At 39.4% G+C, this 22,601-nt stretch overlaps 1 protein-coding gene across 1 annotated transcript; it reads right to left on the reverse strand.

Annotated features, from left to right (window-relative positions):
* Nucleotides 1–1,653: 1,653 nt before the first annotated feature.
* LOC141904391 (polycystin-1-like protein 2) lies at nt 1,654–19,075 on the reverse strand. Its single transcript, XM_074792976.1, has 33 exons — nt 19,071–19,075; nt 18,276–18,374; nt 17,407–17,624; nt 16,691–16,888; nt 16,263–16,393; nt 15,702–15,879; nt 15,363–15,451; nt 14,959–15,084; nt 14,493–14,610; nt 14,006–14,178; nt 13,424–13,580; nt 13,247–13,353; nt 12,955–13,140; nt 12,351–12,864; nt 11,904–12,096; nt 11,701–11,750; nt 11,494–11,612; nt 10,872–11,093; nt 10,528–10,615; nt 10,265–10,421; nt 9,968–10,100; nt 9,117–9,612; nt 8,710–9,032; nt 8,248–8,462; nt 7,618–7,810; nt 6,713–6,884; nt 6,445–6,561; nt 5,906–6,184; nt 5,352–5,518; nt 3,813–3,968; nt 3,461–3,716; nt 2,744–3,010; nt 1,654–1,832 (listed from the first exon to the last, which is right to left on the reverse strand). The coding sequence occupies exons 1-33, from the start codon at nt 19,073–19,075 to the stop codon at nt 1,654–1,656; spliced, it is 6,081 nt and encodes a 2,026-aa protein (XP_074649077.1).
* Between the last annotated feature and the right edge of the window lie 3,526 nt (nt 19,076–22,601).

The raw sequence follows: 22,601 nt of genomic DNA on the forward strand, positions 1-22,601 counted from the left end.
TCTTTAGTGATCAGGGGCTTATCAATCACGTCGAATAGCCCAAACTGTTCAGGCGTGGAGAGAGGGGATGGCATTTTTATGTTCTCTTTATGTCCATGGACTATCTGGCCTGGTAAAAAGTTGCTTGGTCATTGTTTATTGCGCTTACGGCGAAGGATTTATCGAACAAATCCTTACAGTGATGAATTGAAACTCTGCCCCGGAACGAAACCCTGCCATGGTGGGCACATCCAACCTGTCAATATGTGATGGTGCGCACTAGACGCGGTACAAACAGCTATTAGTTTGTATGAAAAGTACCACTTGTAGACGGCTGAAGCGTTGTCACACTAGGTGAAAAACATATCAATCATATTCAATTCCCTGTGTACTTAATCGGATATTTCAATTCAATTCTAGTTTTCCACTTATCATAATTGTTAGATTGGTTTTCAATGTATAAATTATTCACGGAGATGTCTGTGGGTTGTTACGTATATTCTTAATATACATTTGATTTAATTACAGTTAAAAAACCTCGAATAAAATCCCTAGAAACTAGATCTCATAAGGCGTTATGTTGTTTATTTCATTGCTAGGGCTTTGTGTGATAACTTTGGTCAGTTTTAACCTAAAAGACTTCATGAATCAAAGCTATTGGAGATATAACTAATCTAATCAAATCCTCAAGATGTTTATTAGATTTTAACACTAAACTAATGCAACAACGGTCCACGGAGTCTTGACTCATGAATCGCATAATACGCGAGTGCCTATATTGGGTGATATGAAATTCTACCCAAATATCTGAGATGTCTAATGGGTTATATATATGCTATTTTTCAACTTCCATAGGCTCCTTCTTACTCAATATCGCTCAACCAGTACGCCGGAGCAGACCTTGCCTTGTGTTTGTTGGACGATACAAATAAAAATACTCAGTTGCTTTATATAATCCTTCTCGATAGAAAATACATTCGATGATTTATTCTTTGAAAATGGTTAAATTATCTCATCATCAATCGTAGATTAAAATTCGACCTGGTATTCAATTGTGGATACATAAATCTCATGAACTATTCATAAGAGGCAAAAACAATGATATAATTCAAGTGTTGTATCGTCGGACGAATATTGATCGATTTAGCCCGATTCTAACGTGGAAAATCAAATTCCAACATATTAAATTTCATGCATTTATTTCGAGAAGAAGCAAATTTTTAAAATACATTGCAATGAAAAATTAGTCATTGAGAATTGTAGATTGCATAAATTATGAAAATATTTACACGACGCAAGAGCGATCAATAATCAAAACAGATTTTTAACGGATATGGACTCATACCGGTCCACTTAGAGCAAAAAAAACACTCAAGTTCAATGCAAATATAATGTTAATGGAAGGTAAAGTATGTTTTGTAAATGATTCGGGCCTCTTACACTACTGTCCGTTGTAGTGACTGACTGAGTAAATGGTCGAGTCGGAGCCTTCTCAACGGATCCCTTCACACTACCATCCCGTAGCGACTGACTGAGCCGAGGATCAGTCGAGTTATTGGATATATCAGGTCAACTTCACTTCATCGTTTTCGAGCAATGCAAATAGAATTATTATCAACATAATGTGCAGTTATTCAAACGATACTATAAGAAATGTCTTAAATCTTTCAGCGTTTAACTGATGATGATATTTCGTTTTTTAGATTTTTCCGACGACTTCTTCATTTCCTCCAGTTCGGCCATTACGTCTTTGCTGTCGGCTTGTTTTTTAATGTAGTTCTCCAGCCTGTCGATGATCAAATCGACTCGGTTCGAAAGCTCGCGGCACTTCTCATCCGCGCTATCTTGGGCTCCTGTAAATCGAAAACATCAAATCCACATATACCTCAGTGTAAGGAGGAAGATCAATGGATGTTGTTTAAGGTTGAAGAACAGCAGAAACTGTTTATCAAATTCAAAGGATGTTCTAATAAAAACTATGCAAGGAATCTGTGAGGGAAATGTATAAACATTCAGTTCATGAGGATAAGTTGCTTTGAAAATTAGATTATAAACTGAAATTTGTAGAATTGGTCATTATACTACTTTTGGTATAGATAACGAGACGAGTAGTAACTATATTGGTTATCTATTAATTTGACGCACGAGATTTCGCTACTAATGCATAGAAGCTTCATCAGGTGAATGAGAATGAATGGAATACTTTTGGTATATACGTATACGAATGTTGCGTGTATTTGTTTACATTTTACGTATATTTACTGATTTTAACCATTGGGGAATATTTCTTTCATATTTCACCATGCTTCTCGAGGAATTAAACAACCTATAGTATACGTATTTCGAAGCTAGTTCCTCGAGTGAATAATTGATTAGTGAGACTCCATATATAAATAAAACCCACGACCGATAATCTAGGTTCTAGTCAAATTAGTTCAAGAACTATGAAACTAGTTTCGAATAAAGCCAATCTGCAAATGTACTGTAGAACTTAAATCCTGTCTTACAAACACAAACTAACAAATCCAATTTCGCAAACAGCCGCAGAACTTGAAAATGTTGGGTTTATCGTTGGATTGTTATAGTTCAATTAATGTTGATGATATGCTATAAAGATCATACCATATATCAAGCTAGCATTATGTAGATAAATGTATCCAAGAAATAAATAGATCTTAATTATTTCAACTACTTTACTCTGTATAATTTACTCTACCTGAAATATCCACAATGAATAAGTTAAAATGATTTAAATCCAGTTTACCTTCCAAATATTCCAACCGGCATTCTGTAGGGTTCCCTTCTATTCTAGTCATACCGATGGCTTTTTTGAATGATTGCATCATAAAATCCACAATTTCATACTCGTTCGCTTGTCCAGCTATGCAATCCATCGCGTACGTGTAGCCCTCCAAAATGATCGCAACCATGAAGTTAACCATCATGAAATTTACGATGATAACGAATGCCACGAACATTAACGGAGCCATCACGGGACTGACTGCCTGCATTCGTCGGAAATTGAATTTATCTAGAATGGAGGTATACAATGAATTGAAACGTTATAAAATTGAATAATTTGGGCGTGAGAATGGTCGATTCGGAAACCTCAAAATGGACCCCCTCCCCATCACTTAAGCGCGACGTACACGACGCGGTGAAGCACAGAAACAGGAAGCACATGTTTCCTGTGTTTCCCTGTTGTATTTCCCTTTTGTGCTTCAAGCCCACAAACGAAAACACGTTTGACCTCGGAAACATCTTTTCCCGAAACAATGTTTATCGTTTCTTGTAAACGCTAGTGATCAAGAGAAACGCCAGAAACATGTTTCTATCACCCGTTTTCCCAGTGCTGCGTTCGTTGGGCTTTGATAGAGACGGAATGGGTGGCACCCAAATCAATGTCCTCCGGATGGAACCCTCTGAACCTATGTCCCTATAGTAGAACATCATTCAGTGAGATCCTAGTAATAACACTTACTTAACATCATGTTCAATAATGTCTCCATACTAGCAATGAACGTTGAATATTCTCTCAAACGGACCATGAACTTCAGGTGACACAAACTAACAAATCCGAAAAACAGAACCAAGAACACGACCATAAATCGCATTAGTGGCCAGGACAACCACTTCATCATCAAAGCCAGGGCGCAAATCCTTTTGTTAAATCGCAGTAGTTTCAGCCCTTGAAGTGTCGATAGAAATACGATCATTGCGAGTAAATAAACCGACAACTGCAAATATAGACAGATAACATTATACAAACATATGACAAACGTTACATAGTTTATCATTTCCTCATTTCGTTAGTTGTATTCTGTGAAAATTACCTCGTCGTACAAAACGACATAGTCAAGATTTATGAATTTGGTTCTGTCCACCATCATTTCAGCCATCGCGTACGCCCCGAAGAATCTCACTATTTGCATGAATATGGCCACAAATCCCATGAGTATCACCGCAAACTCGTAAACATCCCAAAATGACTGTAAAGAAAACGAACTTGAACGTTTATTGACGCCTTAAAATAACGCATATATTGCTTTTAATATTGTCGACAAAAAATAATACGATATAAATCATACAATATCAAGCATCAAGAAAGTCATATCGGATTTTAATATATCGATTAATGAATTGAATTGACTGGCAACCAGTCTAACACCGATGTATTGATGACTTAGTCCGCATCTTCTAAAAACTAATTATTGAAATTTATCAAAAATAAAATGAGAATCATGAAATATATCTAAACAGAAATGAATTCCAAAATTCACAGTTTTAATTCTTATTTTGCAACGCGAATATTGATGACGTTGTGCACATCGACTTTAAACAGAACGCCTTCTATAACGCAGGATGTCATTATAAACAATATTGTAACCGTTTTGAAGGCGTCAAAAGCCAGATAACGAATAGTTAGATAGTGAGTTATTCGAAAACTACGGGCCCAGGGACACCATGCCCACTTGGGAAGTGGTTTCAAATGCTCAACAATCTAACAATTCCAATATTCAACGCCCCCTGGTGACCATATACAGAATCCAATGACCTTGAAACTCACCAAAATCATAGAACATGTCAGCAGCTACGATTTTGTAATTGATTGTGATAGCAAAATATGCCTCGTTACCAATTTAATATGGAAATACTAAGTCATTCTACTATTCAACGCCCCCTGGTGACCATATTCAAAACCCAATGACCTCGAAACTCACCACAATCATAGAATATGTCACGAACTACAACTTTGCAATTGATCATGGTAACAAAATATGCCTAGGTACCAATATAATAAGGAAATACTAAGTTATTCTACTGTTCAACGCCCCCTGGTGACCATATAGAAAAACTTATGTCCTTAAAACTCGCAACAATCATAGATGATGTCATGCGCTACAACTTTCCAATTGATTGTGTTTACAAAATATGCATTGATACGAATATAATAAAGAAATGCTAAGATATTGTATTATTCAACGCCCCCTGGTGGCCATATACGAAATCCAATTACCTTGAAACTCACCACAATCATAGAACACGTTATGAGCTACAACTTTCTAATTGATTGTGGTAGCAAAATACGCTTAGGTATCAATATAATGTGGAAAAACTTTTTCCAACTTACAAATGAGTACTGGTGACACCAAGATGGCCGCCAATTGCGTCATAATTGGCTGATGAAAAATACCTGTCTCAGGTATAAAACATCCCTTTCCAAAGAATACCCATCACAAATTGTAATGAGAAATGGCAAACCAGTAGGAAGCTAAAGGACTCAGAATTCGGGCCAAAATTAACATTGCATCCGATGCAAAAAAATTACGTCTCCGTTCTAATCTTCATATGTTCACACATTTTATACTTACATTAAAATATTGACGTCGACCGATTTTCCGCAGTCTCTTCGAAGCGCGCACCGCGAAGTAGATCAAGAACCCGAGAAAAATGAATTGGAAAAAGAACATCACTGAGTTCGTCGGTGTCATTCCTTTCTCCAGGCGCATTACTGTCACTTTATACTTTGTAAACGCCCCTGAATTGAGAGCACGATTCTGACTTAAACAAATGCATCAATCGTGATATGGATTTTTTAATTGGGAATACAATTGGTTTTTTTCGATATTTGTTCATCTCAACACGTTTTCAACGGGCTTCGTGATATATAATGGTGGCTACTACGGGCTCATACACATAGACAAAATTCGATATCTTTCAAATATGAAATAAAATATACTTATATAAAAATGCAATCAATGAATCTTGAATTTGATAGGAAAACAATATTGGAGTTTTTGTCGACAGATAACCTTGATTTACAACTGTCTATAGTCAGGACTGTAATGTAGTCCATTGATCGGGCGCAGCCATATTGCATCAATAATTATAAGCTCCTCTATATATTCACTATGTATGTGATTACCTCCACTATTTAGGAATTCCACGAGGAGAAACGCCACACCATACAAGCGAACGTTGTTGTTGTAAAGCAAAAACTCGATGATGATACATCTTGTATTCTTATCCAACCAGTTTCCAGCTTTAATCGTTTTTAGAGTGCGCAGAGCTTGTTTCGGCTGCGTTCCCAAATTCACTACGTAACCGCCACCGGAGTACGTGGCAAATTTCCCAGACGTAGGCGAACCCTTGAGTTTCCAGGCCGACGAGTAACCGAACCCATAATCCGGTTTATCGTTTGGATCTAGAATATCGAAATCTCTACATGTAAATTCAAGAAAATATAAACAACGTCCAAATCTAAAATTGACGTCGAGAGAATTGATTTCATTCGAATCATTAATGCGGGCATTTTATACGGGGGGGGGGGGTTACGGCATCCGCCATCATTTCTCGAAGGAGCGATGGAATTCACTTTCAGGCTGGAACTACGCACTATGCATACATTAATATCTTTTTTGCATATTGAATTAGTTACTCATTTTCCAGATGGCGTGTATTCACCTGATTTATTAACGGGAATCCATCCAGCTTTGTAATTCCCTTCTTCTTGGCTAAACATACTATAGCTAGGCCGGCACACATCACCAAATAACCGATCTAATCTCGAGTTACATGCGACTAAAACGATATTTACTACTAAAATGAATGTATAAGTACGTAAAAAGTTTATTTGGAAACGAAATTAAAGCAACTGTTCTCGATTACCGATGAACATATGAGTTGTATCTTTTAGAACCAATAGCGATTTAGCCAAAACAGGAAAACTTACCAGGTTTTGTTCGTAACTGACGTAGACGTGGAACGCAGACTCTCAACGCCTGTCGATCAACGATGTAATTCTTATATTTGTACCAATCATCACCCGGGAACATATCGTACCCGAACATTCCAGGCACCAGCGATTTTTCGGCGTAATCCCAAAACTGATCGAAATTCCTCACCTGCAGAAACAGGCAACGAAAGTGACCGATGAAAACGTATCATAAGAAAATAAGAAATAAGATACCCCGAAATGCTGAGTATTTCATAGTAGAGTATAGTATACTATAGTAGTTTACTTGTCACCATCAATATGTAGAAAATGAATACCTTAAAACAAAATAGGTTACAGACATTGAAGTGACAGGAGTCCGAGTAGAGCAATAAAGGCTGTATTTAAAAGGATGTTCAGGCACCTCGACATAAAAACGAACAAATAAAATAAAAGAAATGAAAAGGGATGAAACGATGAAAAATGAAGATAAATTTATGTCATGCAGAAGTCTCTCTGAATGAAAATATATTTTAAAGTGTACATCAATCAAGCAGCTTACTACTTACGAGGGTGCTGATAGTTGGGGCGGATTTAAAGTGCAGGTTGGCTTTGCCAAATTGAAGGAGCTTTACAGAGGAACGGCTTATTGAAAATGCTAGTTTCGCGGGCCTAGATTCTGGGGTGGTTTCGAGCTCTGGTATTATATCTGTGATTAAATGAATTCCAATTAAATATATTTAGAATTTGTTGCGGAAGTTAGCTATTCACAAATCCGTATGCAAGTTTGATAAGTTCCAAGTTTATCATATCTTCGAATTTCGGAATCTGGATCTTTTTACAAAGAGGCATCTCATTAGTTTAAGGGTTTATTAGAGGGTATTAAAAACGATCCAATTGCTCACAACCATAAAAAAACTCACGGCGGATAAGGCATAAGTTCCAACGGTGTTGTTTCTGGTGTATCTATCGTTGTAGAAGATGTTCTCTATGTCTTTATAGAAATAGTGAGATCTCGTATCTCGATTTTCATAAGACAAAACCATCAGAATTCCAACATATATCGTGTAGAATATGATCTCCCAGATAATGTTCACCATTTCGATTTCCTTAAGCCTAAAAGAGATGAGAATTGACCATGTTAACACGACAAAGAACAAGGTTGCAGTTTTGCGGGTAGGATCGGGGAAAAGAACTGAAATATTTATGTATGTCATTCTAACCATGAGTTAAATTTCGCTTACGGCTGAGGAACCGCGTTTTAACTGGCTGCTTAGCGTTTAAACCAAACAACAAATGAACTGTTACTACGATTCCGACTAAAAAGCATTTGGTCCTAAGTGTGAATACCATGTATCTCTGCCTTTGTCATCTTTATTGGAACATGGATTCTTGATTCCATGATTGGAATGGCCTACAGTCTATTCCCTCTTATTCCAGGTAGCTTTTAGTTCCTCACCATGTATATATGTCTTCAGTTTATCGAGGCTGTCATCTGACTTGATTTGTTTTGATTTATCTCTATTGCCTAAATTGTATTCATTCGTACGTACCTCTTATCCCTGGCAGCTTTAAGTTCTTCCTCGTCCGGTGGCAGTGGTATGGCTTTATATCGAGCGATTTTTTCTTTAATATCAGGCGAGTTGCAGTAAGGATCGTGCAACCACTCCTCGTTGTCCTTGAGGCTGTTGTCGTACTCGCTCTCGTCCGGTTCCTCAAGGTCGGGTTTCTTGATGATCAGGGCGTAAAGAAGGGCCAAAAACAAAACCTGAAAAATGTCAAGGGAAGTGAAATGACAATGAAACGATCATTCATCTACTGAATGAAAAAACGAAAAAAAAAGAAATATATTAATCTTTATTTATCTAAGCATAATAAATTACATACAATTAATGTAAACATAATAATGGCAATCAATGCATAGAGATGTGATAACACTTCATCACAAAAGTAAAAAAAAATGCAAAAAGTTCGAACCCACGTGAGAATATACTATGGTGAATGTACTACGGTACCTTAATCGGTTGTTGAAGCATGATCGACTGGATGAGAGAAACTCCAAATGATGCAATCCACTCCTTAGAGCCTGATAACCCGAGGTCTTTGGAGAACATGTTCGCGAAATAGAAGCTCACTGCCACGGCAATAAATGCAAGCGTATGGCCGACAATCACACACCACCACGGCAAAACCACTTTCTTCTTCTTCTTTTTCTGGTCGTCTTTTTTCGGTGATTCTGGTATTTTCCCGTAGCCCGATGCGTCCGTGTAGCTGATTTTCTGACTGGTTTGGGAATCTTTCCAAGGTCGTCGCGATGGTGTCGCGGATTTTCTCTCGCCTGAACCGTAAATAAGTACAAATGATTAGTAAGATAAGTAGCTAAATTCCAGTCAAAACGGGCTTGATTTAGGTATTTACGTGCCTGTATCTAGATACTCTTTTTCGTTTTGCAACTCTATTTCCATCGCCTCCGAAGCCTGGTCCGACTTCATTTCGCTGTATTTCGAGTCGCACACGCGTTTGTTGCGACAACATTTGCCACAGGCGTTCGGTGGCCAGGGACCGGACATCCTGAACAGCAGCACGATAAACACATTCACCGGTACGATTATCAACGACGCCAGGATAGAAACGACCAGTTGCTCGAGCGTAAACTTGATCGGCCCGATGACAATTTGCGTGACGTTTTGCCGCATCGCCATCGCCTTGTAGAAGGTCAAACTGGCCATCATCGACACGTAGACGAGGGTTAAACAACACGTCAATCTCTGAACGCGGGTGAAGTTGCTTTTCGGAGGTCTTTTGAAAACCGATAACCAAATATGCCCGTCGGAGAGGTCTTTGCGAGTTTTCGACCAGAATAGATAGTTGAAGGCTTTCATCTCGATGTCTCCCGCTAGGGGAATTATTCTGTCGATCTGAAAAAACGCATCGACATATCTCGAGTGGACGATTGCTTCATTAATGCTAAGGGTCCATTAAGGCCTACTAGTTTTAAACGTTATTACGTAGGTAGTAAATAATTAATTAAAAACGTTTATATTAACCATAACTTGCAAGGTCTGGCCCATTGCTAATTCCATCCGTACTGCTCACGTTTCAAAAAGCAATCTACGTATATTTCGGATCATTTCTTGCTTATCAGTGCTTATTTGATGAGAACTGTTGCAGCTAAGAACATATTTTGGTTATACATGTATCAGTATTTACAATGCTTAGGCAAAACAACACGTAAGGTCCCAGTGGAGAAGAAGGAATTGGAATGACACTCACCAAACCGTCTTCTTGTTCTACGGCCAACCATTTGTCACAAATGAACAGATATCTATCCAGAGTTTGAATATCGGTTACTTGCATCTGGTTGAAAAACCAAGACGGATTCTTGCCACCATTATCGTGCCAAATACTGAATGATACATTTCAAAATTAACTTTCTATCATTAGGAGAAACTGAATAAGACAGTATGGTATCGAAGATCTACACTTGACAGTAAGAAACGCTTAGTTCTCCTAATTCAGATGTTGATAGAATTTCATTTAGAAATGATTTAATGTATTAGAACGTATTACCGTAAGTGCGCTAAGTTTCCCAGCGGTTTCGGCACTACCATAATGAACGAATTAACATCGCCTTTTTGAAGAACCTTCCTTTTCTCATCCATTAAAACTCTGGGACCCGTATCACCATCTTCACCGGTCAATACAAACGATACTTGAGCTGTCGTACCTGAAAATGTAAACACATGAGGTACCGCAGGAAACACGTACGTAAGTCAGGTGATAGATCTAAGGAACTTTCAAAGGGAATACGAGTTGGATTTCGTTCACAATACCGGCTTCTTTCGCTTCTCCTGTAGTTACGAGTATTTCATAAATGTATTTATCTCGGGGATCGTTATCCGGCAGCGGCGTGGAACCAGCCTATCGAAAAATAGGTATAATGATGTTAATACTATCCATTGATAATTCGTTAAAAAGCATTTTTACACAACATCAACTACAAATGTAAAACTATGCGTCAGTAACACAGTGAAGGGTTAGATACGACCATCAAGGCCATGTTGTCTCAAATACTCAAATAACATTTTTAGAGATTTTGACAGACATTTTTAGGGTTTTGACTGTGCAACTATCGGTCCAGAACATATCTTGTTATTGTGAATTTCTGAAACCTTACCCTTACGAGATCTTTTCTGTCGGCTTTAACAGCCCAGATCAGTAGAATTAAGTATAAACATAGTAGAGACACCATCGTACCGAACACCACTGGATTGTCGTTAGGATTGAGAAATCCGCCGCTAAAATCTATTTTCGGTAGAGGAATCGTAAAAGACGACCCGAACGTCGTCAAATGTGTGCATTTACACTGCGTGCTATCACTAGTAGTTAGGTCACCAACCTGTGGTAGAACATAGATACGATTAGCGCCAGAGATTTCAAACTACAGCCAACCCCCGGTATACCGGCCACATCGGTTCAGAACGATTTTGACTATATGGAGAGTGAATGGCGGTATATCGGGGTGTTTTACTATGTATTTGTATTGAGATATACATTGGCGGTAGGTGGGGGCGGCGGTAAATGGGAGGGTTATTAAATTTGACTGGTGGCCAGCGCCTCGAGTCAAGAACGAAAGAATACTTCAAGTGGATTTTACTCAGAACAAAGGAGGGCGGCCAGTCAAAACTAGATATTGATTATGACTAGGATCCAGAATGAATTTTGACTTCGGGGAGCTTCCTCAAAAATCGTATTCCACGTCAGATGAAGTAAGAGGGGTTTCCAAGAGGATATTTTACCGTGCAGCCAGCATTCGACCATTCTTCGGTCTTTGTATTCCAGTACAAGCAATCAGCAGTGAAAAATGATGCATTGTACATAGCCTCCTTGTAATCATCGACAGTTGCATTGGCAGGATCTGCAAACGAATCGTAGACGGTATCTTGAAGAATTCGGAATAAATTTTCAAGAAATGCATGCTTGCGTCATAGAATCGGGCATCTAACCTATAGTTCCATTCAAAGCCTTGATGCCAACATAAACTGGTTTATCGGTTCTGCAAGAAAAAAGTCGTTCAGTATGATATGCAGGTTAAAATATCTGATTAAATCGAAAACTTACTCGCGCAAAGAATGACTTGAAATATTTTGGATTAAAACTGTTAAGCTTATGCAGAACAATCAATACTTGGTGTCAATACATCGTTTACCCATTTAGAATGTTGTGGAACAAGCATGTATTCAGATCCCTTTCTGCTGCTGTAGAGCCATTCACATCAGTTTCAGCATGAAAGGGCAGCGTGCAGTTGAAATCATGTTTAGAAACAGTTGGACGTGAACCGACTTTGACGAAAACGACGAATCTCGTTATATTCTCCGAAAGAACAAAACCACCAGGAGGATCTTTAACAAAATTGAGAAACAATTCAGAAATGTGTATTCACACGCTTACTACGTGACCTGAAATGTTTAAGTCTAATGATATCGGTTGCACCATTGACAAAGTTCATGTTCTTCGATATCATAATCTTTCATCCATGAATTCAAATCAACGCTTTAAAAAAACTTTCGCTGATAACAACCGTAATTACAAATCAAGTTAACTCCGACCGTTCGTAGATTGTGTAGATGATGACAATAAAAAGGAGTGTGAGTACCTTTCATCGGGGCTGTTGTAGTAACATTAATTTTTGGATTTATCGACGGAGTTGAATTTGTCAGTGAAGTCACAGTTGCAGATGTCCCAGTGACAATAGTTTTGGTATTGGTAATACCGGCAGTTGTTGCGCCGAAAGTGGTAACATTGGTTACATCAGTTACATTGAATGAAGTAGTGTCCAATGTCTGGTCTGGAGTCTTAAAAATCGTGTAATTTGGTAAAGTAGTTCGGGGAGTACTACTGGAAGTTGCAGCGCTCGGAGAAGTAACGCTGGAACTCGAGGATGTAACCGTATTTGAAGTCGTGCTATTTGAAATTGAAGACAACTTTGTAGTTGGGGCTTGCTGCGTGTTGTTGTTGGTAGTCGATTCTGTTGTGCCGTTGACGAGGTCCGTGGCGTTTTCACTTAATACAACTTTAATGCCGAGCGTTGCGTCAAGTGGTACCGTTATAGTATGGATCAGCATTTCCTCATTAGGCTTCGTCGATTCTACAACACTTATATCTGGAATCTAAGTACATTAAAAAAAAAAACATGATAAAGTGCAATATCTGATATTACTAATTAACATTATCAACAGTTTCTTTGCTACGATATTTACGCCGTTTCGTTTCCTTTCGATAACTAGTACGATCGGGTCTGGCAGACCGCCAACGATCATCGGGTCACCGGTTTCATTTCTCATATCTAACGACAGTAGTCCTGACGTCACTTCCTTGGGTTTGGTTGCCGCGTTGTTACCGGTGTTGTTCGAAAACGTATAAATGTTTGAACTGATTGAAAGACACTTAAATACGAAGAACACGAAAACGTGTTAACATACATTTTTGATATCCGACAAAATATAGGAGAAATTGTATACTTAGAGCTTTTGATGTTCCACTAATACGAACCTTTGACTCTACAAAGTAAGTCGTGTCATTCCCTTCTCCGACTATCAACGAAGGGTTAGGCAAATCTATTTTATCCTTCGAGTTTTTCCTGCCAGGCGTGATAGGTTCTAAATTGCAAAAAGAAACTCAATTAGTCGATTCAAATAGTAATAAATCGAACATTTTGATATTACGTACTTTTGGATAGCTCTCCAGAAAACCTCTTTTCCAGACTCATACTCATTGATGCTGTTGTCATAACGCTTGGCTCGTCGCCGGGAACTTTTCGTTGCATCACAATCATAACCATACAAGATTTAACTAATGTGTCCAAATCCAGAATATACTGTTTAGCCTAAAACGATCATAACAACATAAACATGTCTATTGGAAAGTCGCGTCATGCAAAATATTAGTTGAACAAACGATTGATTTTTATAATGGTATCTGTTTAGTCATTTGTGTATAAACCTCATATTGTCTTCTAACCCCTAGCAAAATGTTGGCCATACGTACATGTATATCCTATTGTCTTGTAACCGAATTTGCATTATAGCCTTTTGAGGCTATATGTACTGGATAGTCAAAACGTGTGGCTTTATCTCACATTTAAACCTTCGCAGAAATTACATGCGTTTTTTTAGATGCGTTGGACTTTCGCGCTTTACCATCATCGTAAGAAATGAATCTTTGAACGACCGCGTTGGAAGACTTATCGACGGCGTTCAACAGTGTCGATGAATACTTTTGACTCAGCCGTTAAAACAGTTAATCACATACCGTATTTACAACATCATCCAGTTTTAGCATTTCTTTCTGTAATTCAGCCGGAGACAAAGTTCTTGTTGGAGGAGTATTTTGTTGTTTACTATTCGGATTCAACATCGATTCATACATGGCAATTTCTTTTTGCGCATTTTTGCTGACCTCTCCAGCACCAATAGCCGCATTTCCTAAATTGAATAGACCCATTATACTAAGATAAATCTTCGAAACCTTAGATCAGAGAAAAGAAACAAAAGCCAATTAAGAACTTGAATTCGATCGCAGACCCGTGGCCCAAGAGCTGCTTCCACACTCGCAGTTCAAATTTGAATCAAGCATTAATTTTTGTCGTCGTATCAGAAATGATGATCATTTGGTTAATAGGGTCTGGTCGCTTGAAGCCAGTAGTAAACTGATATGAGTTTTACGTTTGAGTTGAATACAATCGGAAAGGAATAATGTTCAGTATAGTTTATAGTGTACAATCTTAGAAATAACCTACCGACCACTTCCAGTAAAAACCTGCTAACGCTCTCAATGTCTTCGGCGGAACTTTCAACTTGACCCGCGCGTTGAATTGACATATGACAGTAATCCGTCAGTATTGCGTAAAGCAATTCCTATTTGACATCAAAAGAAGATGGAAAACTTATAAGTAAACTGGAACTGTTTTCTGTAGACCTTATTTAGTGACGCAAGCATAATGGGTATTAAAGAGGTTCACTGAATTTCGACCCGCGAGATTCTTTTTTCGATTACTTTTACTCGCCAACCAACTTCTCTTGAAAATAAACTATATTTATATAACCAAACTTGATGAAACCTTTCAGTGCGTCTACACCGCAGTGCGGGGTATAAATCGATAATGGACTTTGTTAGTACGCCGCACTGGCTACCGCACTAGAAGGTATTGATTAGTCAGCACCGAAAGGGTTTCAATTAGATAAAATCGTTTCGTTACAACTTACAATCGTTCTAATGGATAACTCGTCATGACGCGCTGTTACTACACCTAACGCTGAAGCTAGCTGGTTCAAAACGCCGATAGTAGGAGGCGTTATTGCTGTATATTCGCCCACAACTAATTCACGATACTGAAAAATAAATCATGCGTCATCGGAGTGAGACCGATGCCAAATTTTTGGTATTTATCAAGTTGTCAGTTGGGACAAGTCCAAGAACATTTTCAAATCCTCGTCGGAGTTGTTAGTATCAGTCGTCCAAACCGTGCTCATTAATTGGGCTTAGATCAGCCCAGTAATGTCGGGTCAAATGTCAACCCTGAACAAAGGGCTTACTTGATTTGGTAGGACGGGATATGGTTACGGATGATACCGGTATTGAAATCCTCAATGGATTACCACTGGATTACCTTTTCTCTCACTTTTTGTCTGGCAAGAAGGGATTCGTTCCTCGGTGGTATATTCGCTGCATCAAACGTTTGGTTCAGCGAATTCAAATCTGTTTATGTAAAATAAACAAGAAACGAATAACAGATCTCCAATCCCTTATTATCAAAATGAATTTCATAATTCCAGTCGTATAAACGATATGAATGCTGCTAAAGATTCAACAGAAGAAAAACAAATGGCTCAAAACCTCCATATCCAACCGTGTCAATGTCGTGTTAGAATTTGAGGACACCCTAAAACTAATGCGATCCGTTTAATATTTAATAGGCTTTATGTGCCATCGTGTAAAGAATGCTTACAATCGTTGAACTGTGCATCATCACTGGCCGCTTCGTTATTCAGATAGCCGCCGTATAAACCAATGAACTGAGCGAATCCTGCAAGATTAGCTGCCGCCAATTGATCCTGAATCTTCGCTTCAACCACTGACCATTTAGACAGAGTATTGGCGATAGTTTTAGGCGTAGGTGGCAGCACCTGTAAAAGTATTAGGTGGTTTATATTGCTGGACTTACGAAAGCGCGGCTTTAAGATTTAGAAAACAACGTTGAAGTGGAATATATAAGAATTGCTATAATGCAGACCATGCCCGTGCAATCACATGCTGTCTTAAATTGTTACTAAGACACAAGCTATACACACGACCAAGCCACGTCGTATAGCTATTTTAACTAAATTACTAAATAGTTTTAAAATCAATTAAATCCAAATATACATTTAAAATTGTGTTGCTTTTCCGGGATTTTCAATGGAATGAATGGCCAATCATGACGTACAATGAACGTGTGATGACGTCATGTACAAACGATCTGTTTTCACCAACAAATCAGGTTTTTTATTTCATAAAAATCACGACGTACTTTGACTGAAAGGAACATATCAGTAAGGGCACCCAGCCGGTCTAAACAACGCAATGTCACATTTAAGTGATAGTCATTAGACACTAAACCTGTCGGTAACATTGAGGGTTTTTCCATCGTCGCGTTGTTGCCTGAAATTGAATTGAAAACCTAAGTAAAATTACACTCCGAAATTACAATCTTAAAATCGTATGATAGATCTACAATACAATAACAGTCAGTATAATTGTCGGGATTGTAAATGATACTTGATTTTCAATTGTTTCTAATTCAAAAGAAAAATGTATTTTCGTGATGATTGCTACGACGCAGCCATTATTTGACGTTTATATTGCTTGAACAATGTCGGTCATCAGCTTAAGTAACCACTGTCATTATATCAGAAGAATCTTTTTCGTGGAAAAAGTGTTTTAAATATCATATCTCACCGTCGTAAATCCAAATGGGATCATCTGTAGGCTTTACCCTGTAAGCGATCTTGTACCGAAGTGGACCGTCCTGATCGCTACAATCCTTACTACAGAAAACGTTAAACTCTGTACCGATTGCCGTTCCTTCAGGCGGATCCACACCGCAAATCCCTTCCTTCGGAGTATCGTTTATCTCGAACGGCAGACTGGCCTTTCCTATCGATGCAAAGAAAAACTAACAGGATCCGTTTTGAAGTTATATCTGAGGTCAACTAAGTTATCAGTTAAGATTCTCATGTTTGGAGTTGAAAATGACGTATTAAACCTCGTATAAATTTCCAATTACATGAACCAAACGTCCGCCGACTAGTTTGCTATCTCTTCCTAGGGCCTTCTAGACCGAAGATACTAGCGGTCCAAGATTTCAATACAGACACCATTTCAAAAGGGCACAAGCAGATGCAAAAAAGGAACATTTAGGCCCTAAGAGAAAGACGTAGCTCTCTTAAACTGATTTTGTTTTCTGATGAAGCTAGTGTGCAGTAGTGAATATCAGTATGTGGACGCTTCGGGAAATTAAATATTGACAGAGTCATTCATTTGGAAACCATGATCATGCTGTTTTGGCGCCCTCTCATCATAGGTTATATGCCAGAAACTGACCTAAAGACAAAACCACAAATATCCATTCAGCCAAGCCGAATTAAAGTAAGATAGACACGATGATTTTATACCTTTGATTTTCGGGTTTGCTGTCCTCCACGACTGCACTAATAGCGCGTATCTCGCATCTTGATCGGTTCTCAAATTGTTGAAATAGCCATCTACAGCTGGGTATATAGAAATGTAATCATGCGTGATACCAGTGGGCACTGATTTCGCCCAATCGTTTAGCGCAATTGTTTGGAAAAGGATTGTGTGACCTTGGATTTTCACTTTTCTCAACGTCCAGCTAAAATGCGATTTTTCATGTCAACATATATCCCACACGTATATGTACGTGAAAAATCCCACAATAATTCAGCCAAATATCTAAAGCGATTAGCAAAACTCCTTCCGAATTGGTTCAGACGTACTGATGATTGCGAATAGTCTTTAGCCCAAACGTTGCTCAAATTGAGGGAAATTGTCCATCGAATGGTGGATAATTGTATTTACGCGACGAGAGACTGAGGACCACGCACTGGCGCCATCTATCACTAAACCTTCACGTGCGCTCGCAGCTGTTCAATAGCCAATCGGATACCTTGCGCCTTAGTCTCTGCAGAGCTGCGTCATGATAGGTAGACGTGTTTTGAGCATTCGTTCTCGCGAAAATCCATCTTAGTCGTCGCATTTTACTTTGTTGGCGCCGACGAAGTAGGGGCCACTGTTATTTATCATGTGCGCTGTAACAACACAACTGTAATATACACTTCCATTCTAGAACTTATGACCTTTGGCTGAATTTATTATGGGATTTCTCCCGCATATTTATCTTATACGGATGTTGTGTATCTTCACGCCTTATCCAGTTTGTTACCTATTACTTCGGATTATCTGGAAAACATCGAATGATTTGATTATCATTACCTATGATTGGAGAAGGGTCGTATAAACTTACTCGAAACCGAAATCGCGAAGCCCCGGGAAATTTGTGATGGTCGTTCCTATTGAAAATCGGCTGCTGGGATTCATTTTAGTTTGACAGTTCGTAACACATCTAAAAACAAAAACGATTACCAAAATTTACGCAAAGGTTTTGCAGAAATTACCGAAAATGTGTCTTGAAGTTTTTTTTGAGAAACGTCATCGATTCCGTACAGTTTACATGTGTGATATCGAGGCCGTTTTTAGTTACTCGGAGTAGGGATTTTTTTCAAAAAAGTGGGAGAACGAAGGGAAAAAATAAAAATGAGCTATTTTGGACGTTTTAAAACGGAAGGGAACGGAAATTCGTATTTAAAATAAAATTATTGTTTGAGTATTTTCCACACAAAACCTCGGAAGGACTGCATAAAATAAGCAAAAAGTTGTAATGAATTTGAATCAAATGTCGGAAGAAATAAATTTTTTCAAATCACGAGATCTAGAAATTAAGATGAATATAACTTTAGTAGATATATAATTACAGAACAACAAATAGGATAAATCAAAGTATAATGAATTAGGAGCAAAAGAAATCATGAATACGATGAATTAGTAACTTGTGAAAGTTTCTAGATTTAAAATCGAGGCTGATATGATGAAGCAATTATTTTGTTATTGAAAAAAAATTTAAAAAAAAACCCTTGTAATGAAAGGTTTAAAGCCTATTAATGTCAGATTTAGCCGCGTACGCTTGGGGATCTACGGCGGACAAGGTAGACGTCCTACGAAGGGGACTTAACTGTATTCGTACTACAAAGATAACACTTACATCATTTTGATGTCAGGTGGGTCGCCGTTAACCACTGATACTGACTGCTCAAAATACGCTGCTCTCAGGCCGCCCCAAAACGGGTCATATTTCAGTACCATGAGTTTCAACGTTAAGTTGAAAGCTTCGTTCCAGTTAGCGGTATCAACTACGAAGCTGGCCGTATCGATACGTTTGCCTTTTGCGTCATACATTAAACCTGCAGTTGTAAAAAGGGAATTCTAACTGTTCGTAGATAAGATACCAGTTCCATCGGTTTTCAAGGGTCGAAAGGACCAAACACACTAGATGTTATGGCCAGGATGGATTTTTAGAGAGAATTCGTTTTTTTGTTGTTGTTTTGGTGCGGGCGCCAAAACGGAGAACGGATTTCTTAAAAGGAAATTCGTCGTTTCTGCTGTTTTCATTATGAATTACAGTACACATTCATTCATTATGTACATACATTTTATATGTTCTAGATTCAATTCCTACCTGGATATTGTATTTCATCTGCGTATTTGACACATCCGACGGTGGTGAGTGGTCTACTGGACTGGCTGGCGCTGGCCGCATCTAATAACGGAGTCAAATCCCCTGGATTACACAACCTCCCTTCACTCATCACGTTAAAATACTGGTCATATGTGGCGAAAGTTTCGCAGTATTTTTTGCAATACCAATCGAATTTCAACTTCGACATGTCTCTATCCGGATCGTCGGGATCGTAGGTAGAATCACCGACGGACACCGTCACGTTAGCGAACCATTTCATAGTTGTCTCGTAGCCGCCTTTGATGTTGACGACTAACGGCGTTCTTATTACGAAAATATCACCAGACACAACCTTGAAAATACCCTGCTCTTCGTGCATGGATACGTTCAATTCCAGCCGATAGTTCCCGTACGAGAAAAACCGAGGCGCGAAGTAAATCATACGCAAACTAGAAGACGATAGTACAGTACCGTTCAACTCGTCTTCGGTCATCTCGACGAACTCGCCGTTTTCCTGTTTGAAAATGGTCCAAGTGTAATTGGCGATTTTCGACGAAGTACAATTCAGAATCGGGACGGAATTTACGACGAGACTCTCCGATCGTAGCACGCCGAAGGCGCCTGGGTATCTTCGATAGTCCCCACAGTCAGGATATCGCATGTTCGCGCATACATCCGGGATTTGAAGAGTGACATTCGGGGGATAACACGGCCCGCGAGTAACCACTAAAGGGATCGGTAAAGTCCGACGACTAACGACGTTTACCGCGTCCAGTATAACGGAATAAAAAGCGGCCGTCATCATTTTCATTTTCGGCAACTGTATACCGTTGCTATATTGACTACGTTCATTGGCAGTGAAGAATTTCTTGCAATCAGGCGCTATAGCGGCTATTTTTGAACCGTGTTCGCCTCTCTGACAGGATGCGGCGTCGCCGTACATGTACTCCCGACAAGGCGTAGCAATTTTGAAATCTATATAATAGCAAGCTCCTTCGGCGTTATTTCCTAGTTTCAATGTCGCTGATATACTCGTATTCCTGATAACGATTGGGTCCACGATTAGATTAATATCGCCCACGGGGTATCTCAGTTCTATGGTTTGCACCGGTGCTGTGGCAGCATTCAATACGTTTGAGGCCGAGAGCTCCACCGCGATCGTCTGCGGAGTGTTGAACACGTGTTCACTCGATGTTAGATTATTGTAGATGACGGCGTTGGTTTTTGCGCCGAATTTCCACGTTAAATGCATGTGCGAGCCCCAGTCGCGCGTGGCAATGCCATAGACTACATAACTAGTCGGGTAGGCATTCGGTTTACCGTTTAACATCCAGCCACCGCGCAACTTGTCCGATCCAGGGATATAGGGATCGAGATACATGATCTTAAAGCCTAAGTTCACAATTTTTGCATATATGTTGGCCGTAATATTCAAAGATTTCTGCGAGACAGCGTTGGTGAGGTTTGCCCGAACTTGGAATGGATTACCGTTTTTATAAACGTGTGGAATTTCTATCAAAACGCATCCACCAGCTACTGTGCACAATGAAGGGCTTAAACTCCTTCTTTTCCTTCGACCGAGCGCGGCGTTTTGGCCGATCAATTCCGTTACATTTTCGCCGTCACCGAAATCAATCGCGCACGTTGAATTAGTCGGGAAAGGTTTATTTTCTGCCAGTTTCACTTGGAATTTTGCGTTGTAGGTGGCGCCTTGGGGTATTTCCTGGATCGGGGCGTTAGTTGTTGTAATGAAATGCAACCCCACGTGATCGATTGGGATTTGAATAACCATCGGGATGTTGTTCGTCGTTGATAACACACTGACGCTGTTAAAGGCCGTTACGTTGACGAGAAACTGGCCATCCGTTTGAAAAGCGTGTTGCACTTGCTTGAGTTTGCCGACTTCGGCGTCGACCGTTTCGTTCAATCCGTCTTGAAATTCGAAAATCAATTTTACCCGTGATCCCCCCATAACCGTCGCTCCAAACTTGAGGTTTATACCGATTTTGGCGATATTAACTCCAAAATAGGCGGATTTGACGCTGTCTATCTTTATATCCGCCTCGACTCGATGGGTGTAGTTGAGGAAACTAACTAGATTGGAAATATTCACGTGCACCAGGTAAGTTCCTGGCTTGTTTATGGTGAAGTTGATTCGACGGTCGTCGAGGGTGAAATGTCCGTTGTCTGTTAGATTATAATCGTCTACCCAAATTGCGTACATAGGATCCGTTGGGAACGGGATTCCAGCAGCAGCAATGAAGTTCGTCCCTACCATTCCTAAAATGGATGGGTGCAAATGTCACCGTCAGATTCGTTAAGTTTCGTAAGATAGATACAATTGGAAAAAACGGTCAACATTCCATATTTGGTTTGCACGAATTAGCAGTTTTGATACACTTCATTTTGATAGAAAATTTATAAAAACACAAATCAATTCGGCTGAAATATTTACCTTTTAGCGGTATCAGCATGTCGGTTTTTTTATCACGTTGCAAAACGAGCGGCGAATTCGACGAGAAATTGATCGCTCTCACCGGATGTTGGACGAGAACCGCGAATTCCCTGAACACGCTTCCGAGCGGATTTTTCAGCGTAGCTTTGATCGTAAAGTTGCCCGGATTAGAAAATCGATGCAACGTAGAGACGGTCGTATAATTGTCGCTAGATTGGAACCAATCGTTTGCCGAGGGCGTCCCGTCTCCGAACTCGTATTGTGCAGTTACCCGGGTGGCTGTTACCGGCGCTACGGTAATATTCACATCCTCGGCCGTCGGAGCGAACGGACGGTCCACCGAAAGGACCTCCGTGTCCGTAAACGGCACGTCGACTTCTATCACCGAAACGGCTGTTGAAACACTTATATCGTTGTAGACGGTCAAATTAAGTGTATAGTTGTGGACGTTTTTCTGGCCTGGAATAACAATTTTTCCTTTGATGGTCGGGGTTGTTCGCAACAACGAAACATCGGCTATTGAAACGCCGTCGATAGTGGCGTTCAATATCAATTCTGTCCCGGTCTTTGTCGTGAAAGTCAGCGTTCTCGACGTATCAACA

The sequence above is a fragment of the Tubulanus polymorphus genome, chromosome 4, assembly GCF_964204645.1.
Source record: "Tubulanus polymorphus chromosome 4, tnTubPoly1.2, whole genome shotgun sequence".
In the NCBI taxonomy this organism is placed as follows: domain Eukaryota; kingdom Metazoa; phylum Nemertea; class Palaeonemertea; order Tubulaniformes; family Tubulanidae; genus Tubulanus; species Tubulanus polymorphus.

What these genes read in the sequence shown, in the direction of transcription:
- LOC141904391 (XM_074792976.1), bottom strand. An exon ending in GGTCGAATGCTGGCTGCACG is followed by an intron (nt 11,094 to 11,493) that starts GTAAAATATCCT and finishes GTTCTACCACAG; the next exon opens with GTTGGTGACCTAACTACTAG. An exon ending in AGGAGAAGCGAAAGAAGCCG is followed by an intron (nt 10,422 to 10,527) that starts GTATTGTGAACG and finishes TTACATTTTCAG; the next exon opens with GTACGACAGCTCAAGTATCG.